Source organism: Limulus polyphemus, unplaced genomic scaffold (assembly GCF_000517525.1).
Source record: "Limulus polyphemus unplaced genomic scaffold, Limulus_polyphemus-2.1.2 Scaffold656, whole genome shotgun sequence".
Taxonomy (NCBI): domain Eukaryota; kingdom Metazoa; phylum Arthropoda; class Merostomata; order Xiphosura; family Limulidae; genus Limulus; species Limulus polyphemus.
In genome coordinates, this window is record NW_013666266.1 from 478,501 (window position 1) to 486,167 (window position 7,667).

The 7,667-nt window shown below is 32.8% G+C and overlaps 1 protein-coding gene across 1 annotated transcript in view; it reads right to left on the minus strand.

The window, feature by feature from the left end:
* Window positions 1-6,326: 6,326 nt before the first annotated feature.
* Window positions 6,327-7,667, minus strand: part of LOC106459755 (probable nuclear transport factor 2) — a 6,983-nt gene continuing 5,642 nt past the window's right edge. The window contains exons 3-4 of the mRNA XM_013919409.2: window positions 7,376-7,474; window positions 6,327-6,903 (exon numbers count right to left, since the gene is read on the minus strand). Of these exons, the coding sequence (XP_013774863.1) occupies window positions 6,790-6,903; window positions 7,376-7,474 (213 nt within the window). The 3' untranslated portion in view covers window positions 6,327-6,789. The remainder of the gene's footprint in view (window positions 6,904-7,375; window positions 7,475-7,667) is intronic.

The window sequence follows — 7,667 nt, forward strand, 5'->3', positions numbered from 1 at the left end:
ATATATATATATATATATATTTATCATAATTGAAAAAACAATTTTGTGTCTTTTTAATGTACTGCTATTAACTATTGACACATCAGTGTCTGGTTTTGATGCACGGGGGTATAATTCGGTGTTGTGCATAAATAAATACTTCATTTATTAATATCTGTTCTTTCCAGGAAACTCATTTAAACAAAAATAAGAGAAATATGGACATGTAGATTTTTTGTTTATTGTAATGGTTAGTAATTAACATTATTACATTGAAAGGCCCGGCATGGCCAGGTGGTGAGGACGATCGACTCGTAATCTATGGTTAATAATTAACATTATTACATTGAAAGGCCCGGCATGGCCAGGTGGTGAGGACGCTTGACTTGTAATCTATGGTTAATAATTAACATTATTACATTGAAAGGCCCGGCATGGCCAGGTGGTGAGGACGCTCGACTCGCAATCTGAGGGTCACGGTTTCGAATTCCCGTACCACTAAACATGCTCATCCTTTCAGCCGTGTGGGCATTATAATATTATGGTCAATCCCACTATTCGTTCGGAAAAGAGTAGTCCAAGAGTTGGCGGTGATGACTAGCTGCCTTCCCTTTAGTCTTACACTGCTAAATTAGGGATGGCTAGCGCAGATAGCCGTCGTGTAGCTTTTCACAAAATTCAAAACAAACAATATTACATTGAAAGATATACTCTTAAGTGTGTTAATTATGGTTTAAAGTGTTCTGAAAATATAAGTTTCCATTAATAACAACAAAAATTACATATACAAAACTATTTTTGTTGAATTATCCAGCTTTAAAAAAAAAAACAGGATGGTAAAACTTTGAGTAAAGCATAATGACAAAATAAAAGTTAATTATGATTATTCAGAGCTACACCTCTGATGTCTTCCCCTTTTATTTAGTATTTATTATGGGTTACTTAGAATAAACAAATTCCAAGAAAGCATTAAGTAACTTTAAAGGTTTTACGAATGAAACTCTCCACAAGGATAAGTTTCAAAACTCGTGAGCTGCCGTCATTACTTTTCATTATCTTTAAGTATGTTGAAACACAGTGAGAACATTTCTGTTGACGTGTAATCAACTTCCTCTTGAAACTTCATTCGGTGTGTAATGCTTGTTGAATAACTGTTTGAAATAGTGAATGGTATGAAAAGATAGAGCATTCCTTAATCCATTCAACAATAGAATTAGGAACTGCTTTATTAGAGAAGTAGTTAGACATAACAGCTCAGCTTCATTGTCTATAGATCTGTGTACTGAACTTCGTAAATTTAAACGTTCATGTTCAATATAATTATTTTGGCGTTTTTTATTTCTAACTAGTCGAGAATACCTGTTTAGGAAACAAAACTTGTATAGGGGACAATTTTAGATAATATTTTCCTTCATTTTAGTAAATCTTTAATGAACTCGTTAGATGATAATTGCATACCCTGCTTTGTGGAAGGTAATAATTGTCTCATTTAATTGATTAAGTACTTGTATCTTTAAATGTGTATAAAGAAGTAGAAATGTGTCCTATTTCAGGGACATTCTTATCTCCATTCTCGGGCAAAAATTCTCAAACAAAACATCCCACGTACACTGTCAGGCAGTTTCCAGTTACCAAAAAATTATGAAGTATGATCATCTTTAGTAAGATATGTATGTATGAGTTTTTCAATATTTAAGCTGTTCGGGAAAGTTTACAAAGGATTTCTCCACCAAGCTTCCACTTACCTTGCAGTAACCATCCGCTGTTTGAGTTACCCCTCCAAAGACATCCTGGCTGATGCTCCCCACATAAGGATTTAATTGAACTTTTAGGTAATAGCCACACTGTTGTACGTTACTTTTATGGTGATGGTTTTATTGCTAAATAAAGTTTCTGAGTTTTTTTACCTATCAACCCATGTTATGAACTTTAAACAGTTTATCATTAGTCAGTAGTAACACAACTACTACTTTGGAAAATGTAACAAATTATCATTTATAACCCAATGACTATTTTGATAATTGTGTAAATCCAAATAGGTGGTTTTACGAGCTTTTACTCGGTGAAAAATATACATGTATTTAGCTTCGTATGTAAAGTGTTGTGAAAAGTATTAACGGAATTAAACCAGTGAACAAAACTTTTTTCAGCAACAATTTGTGTTGCCTGAACATTTTATGACTGTTCCTCTAGCTGATGTACAGATGACCTTGTAAAGCTCGGTATAGAAAAGTTTACAATATGTGTTCTTGACTAGTATGTTAGCTTTCAGCATTTAGTGGTGAGAATTTTTTTATATAAGAGTTTAAATAGTTATTTACACACGTGTGTGCAGTAGTAGCTTAAGCTTTGGAATGTGGTACATTATAGAGAAGCCTCTAAATCAGAGTAACTCAATCAGCCAAGTTTAAAGTTAAAATGTTTCTAATAATGCCTGTTTATATATACGCGTGTGTTGTATGTTTACATGGACAACCAAAACCTAATTTTCATACTCTGCAACATAAATATTTTTAGTGTTAAACGGGGTTAGTCGTAAGTACCAAAAGGACAACCACGTGGGAACTCCGACAGAATTTTAGCTCTTTCAGTACTACCCTTAAATGTTATTGGCTAAATATCGTAACCATACATTATGTGGTCTACAAACATACCTTTTTTGTTTCTCCCTTCCCTAGGTACATGACTAGTACTGGTCTTATGATATTTTCTTTTTGTTTACATTCTTTACCTAAGTTCAGGTTATTAAAAGTGGGAAGCAACGTCTTCCAACTCCATTAAGTATGGGATTAGTACTACCATGACTAAGATATAGTATCTACAGGAAGAACACGTTTGAAGTTTTATCCGTTTTTACACTAAATTCAAGTGTTTAGAAATGTTCAAATTTTATATTTATACGTACATACATTTTGTATAAATATTATTTAAAATCATTGCCACATGCATGATAGACAGTACCTTTATTTAATATAATTATAAATATTTCTGCGACCTTTTAGCAATAATGGGGATGTGAAGGTAACAATTATGTTAAAAATGAAACTGCTCCAAGTTATTGTTCCAATGCAGGGGGACATATATTTACCATTAGATTCTTTGATTTCCTTTTCCTGCACACTTTATCTTTTAAACTCTGAGACTAAGTAATGGTTGGTGAATAGTGTGTGTGTATACATGTTTTTATATGTATATGTGCACAAGTTATACACCTTCACAATATTTCTAAGTCGTGTTTAAATAACCATTTTTTTGGGTTACAAAATTAGTTGGAATACCGGTAACCATTTAGAAAGATGTGGAAGTGACCCTGTTGTTTCATCATCATTATCAACAGTGTACATTTCAAACACATGTAAAGGCATAGCTTGGAAGAAGTGATGAACCACGATTTCTGCATCACTTTGTGTACGTGTTAATCAATCGAATTATTCCCATTTGTAAACCATTTTTCTCAAAGTTATCTTTACAATTAATATTGTACACACATAATTTTATTTTGTTGGTTTTGCAATTAATAACCATTGGAGTGTATATTTATACCACTGTGTACTAGCATGCATGCGCTGTTGTATCCCATATTTTGTGTAGTGAAATAACATTTGAAAATGATTGTATGGGTTTGTTTACTGTGATTTTTTTTTTAATTTAATTTTGCATATAAGTACAAGAAACTTTAAGGAAGTATTTCCTCTTGTTTATACAGTCCAATGCCACTTATGTGTAGAGGTCAGGGCAATAATAAGGTACCAGTACACAAGTATTACATGGATGTCCACATCTTTTATTTAACATATCAAGTGATAAAAGATTTGCTTCGTAAAAATGAAACTATGAGAGAGTGTGATTGAAATTATTTGAAGTACTTACTTGACTCTTAGGAATTTTCATGTGTTATTCATTTTAGGACCCCCCCCCCCCAGAAAAAAACAACCACATCAAATAAACCAACCACATCAACTTTGTTAGAACTACGTACTGCCCACACTTTTGATGCCCTTGCTGTTGTGAAGTGAAATGCCTGTTAAACTTGAGTTACTTTCATGGAAGTTTGAATTTTAAAAGAATGACTCAATAGTAGTTGTTATTGGGTTAATCATCTAGCTTGGATGGTAGAGCACTCATCTGACATAACAAAACATAATGTTTAGGGACAACAAAGGACCTGTTGGTCTATCTCGGCTGTCACATCCTCTAAACTACTGTTATAAATTTTTTAAAAAACATTTTAAAGTCAGCCTTATCATTTATATAGTTACCAAGCTTTCTCTTAAACTCATTTAAATTTAGTGACTCCACAACATCTGAAGGCAACCCATTCCAGAGGCCAACCACCCTGTTAGAAAAATAAAACTGTCTTAGCTGAAGATGGATGACTCCTACCTTGCCAGAATTTATGTGTGTCCCCCCCCAGTCCTACTATTCTTACCATTAAGTATGAAAAAAGATAATAATGAACACTGTCAATTCCCTTTACAGTCTTAAACACCTCAACCAGATCTCCCCCAACTTTTCTTTTTTCAAGAGAAAACAATTTCATAGACCTTAACCTCCCCTTTAATGAAAACCCCTCCATCCTAGTAACCCTTTCCAACAATTAAATGTCTTTCCTAAGATAAGAAGCCCAAGGGTGAACACAATATTCCAAATGCAGCCTAACCAGTGACCTGTAACGGTGTATTCTTTGCTGGAAACACACCTCAGTACTAAGTGGGTAGAACACTTGCCTGGTATGCGGGGGGTCTTGGGTTCAACTCCAACACGAGGAAATGGAAACATATAATAAATTTGAAGTATCAAAGTGTGTATAGAAAATTTAAAATTATAATAGCCAACATCCAGGTGTATTGCACAAATTTTTAATAATTAAAAATTTAAATATATCGACATTTATACTCGAGCACTTGTCTTAATTTGTTAGGACGAGGATGGGATGGCTTACTTCAAGTTCTTTTAGTTGTTTGTACATGGAATCAATCATCAAAACATTGTGGTATGTAATTTTACTTATTTATTGTTTGAGTAGCTAAAGGTGTTACATATCGTCATGAAACAACAGTTATGTCTCTGATAACAATGTTCAACACTAAGCTAGAAAACAGCATACTGCCAGATATACACTTTTGTCATAAGAAAAGTGTATGGTCTTTAACAGGAAGATCCGTATTCTTTCTTTAGAGTTTCACAACTCCTCGAATAAAGAAAGAAGTGGTTCGGTTATTGGGTTTCCAATTCTGTATTTAGCAAAGGATGCTAAAACATAGATTGATTTATTCTGCACAATTTGGAATTTCTTAGGAGGGGTGGGGGTGTTAAACTCTTTAATAAAGTTATTCATTACTCCATTTTGTATATGCTAAAATATATTTACAAGTATAATAATATTGGGTTTATTCTCTAATAGTTGTTTCCACTAATTAGCTCCTTTTTCCCATGTTGGATTATTCCTCATTTATGGGCATTAAATATATATGGTCAATGGTTCTTTCTTGCTGGTTACAATGGGTACATCTTCTTTGATCATATGGTAACCAGTTCTTCCCCTCTTGTGAACACTTCCTCATCTTTTTCACTATGTTGTAGCAGATGCAAAAGAAAATATATAAAGAGGATTTTAAGTTTAAACGGTAATACACCTGATTACTTGTGGAGAATGGAAGCAGGTGAGATAAGTTTGGATTATGAAGTGGTCAGAAAAAGTGTCAAATATGTTATTACAATTTTGAAAATGACAGAATATAATGCCCAAAGATTTAGCTTGAAAGAGATAATGAAATGAATGAACCGTATCGAACAATCTACATTTGCTCACTTGTTTTAATTAATAACTAAACCAGGTGGGAAGTGATCCAACTTGTGAAGGAAAAAGTCCAATTGGAGGAAATCGTGAGAATATTACAAGATACGCTTCAGAAAATGTTTGAGCAAGAAATCAAAGTAACGTCGATTAGTCAATAATTCAACATACTGTGACTATAAAGATATTAGGAAGTTAATCGGAAGAGAGAAGTACTTGGTCAATGATAAAAGTGGTGAGATCAGCAGAACTGTATGGACAGTACTACACCAAACAAAGTAGAAATCATGGTCAGTTTTTACATCACTTCATTTTTCATGTTAAAAACACAATGACAAGTTAAATCACTGAAACATATTTATATTTTTAATTTGACAAACCAAGTTCTCTAGTAATAAATATGATAATTTATGGACACTTTCCAGCTTTTCTAAATTAATAATAAAAAAATGTTTGTCTCTATGCTCCACTCTAAAACGATTCTAAATTCTTATGAAACATTTTGGTGATCAGTGTTGGTATTTCTTTCCTTCAAGAAAAAATAAATAAATCAGTTCAAGAGTATGGAAAACTTTATTGTTAGACATTTATGTACAAGGTGATAATGTATCCCTTTTTCACAATTCAGAGATAGGTAAGAGTTACTGTGAAGCAATTAACACAATGTTATGAAGACAAATCATGAACGCACTAACATGCTAATGCCGTATAATTTATATGTTACGAAGCATGTTTTCTTGTAACACTTATCTAGCTTGTTTGGTAGTATTAAAAAAATTATAAATTCAAAAGTTGTAACTTCTTAACATAAAAGTACGAGAAAAGGAAAGGGTTGAAGGAAGTTTCTAATCGACCGTGAATGTTTAACGCTAAAATCAAAATGAAACAAAATTCTTTTTTTATTGCCATAAAAGAATCACTCCTTTTCGGGTGGGTTGTGTTTATAGCAATGAAATTGGAAAAGCTATTTTCAACAGTAACAATAGAAGGAGTAAATTAGGAAATGGCCACTTTCATAGTGCATCATGTACAGCTATCCTAAAAACGTCATGTTGAACGTAAAATCCTTCATTGTATGGCTTAAGAACAAACGTTTGGGAGAATGTATGAGGAGGATCTTCGTCTGTCTGAAAAAAAGAAATCGGACGAAAAATTATTTTAGCACTTATGCTGGAGAAATAACTATCACAAATATACAAGTGTTTATGTGAGACACATTTTGCATGTAAAAGTAGTACCTACATTTTTAATGCCTTAAAAATATAAAGACACGTTGTCACTTTGTGAACAAAACTGATTTTCAAACTTTTGTGGTTCACTAGAGATAGTCCGTGAATAACTACGTGATACACACATTTGTTCATTTTTGTTGTTCTTATACCTTCAAACTCTTTCTCATCACTAAAACACTGAAATTATGCACACAAAAATACATACAGATATTAAAAAAAGCCCGATTAAGACCATAACAACAGCTCACAGTTACAAGAGACCTGAATACATACTTTGTAAGCTCAATACTCGGTACATTATCATTTAATCACAGCTACTACATTTCAAATCTTTCAGACATTAAAATTAGTAATTAATTCTACTTACCTTAAGTTGACCTAGAACACAAACTAAAACACCACCATCAAACATTGGTTGGCAATCAACTTTTGTGATGCTGTGGGCAATCTTCTGAAATGTTAGGCTCTGTAACAAATAAACCAGTTAAAAATGAAAAACATTGACACTAAATTTGAAGAGTGCTGAATGGAAATTTCGCAGAATTAAAACTGCTACAGACTAGCTTTTTTTTTTTAGGGGTAGAAAATAATAAAGAGAGGTTTTCTGAACTAATAATGATGATTAACTTTTGTTAACTTTCTATGTGGACCATACAAAA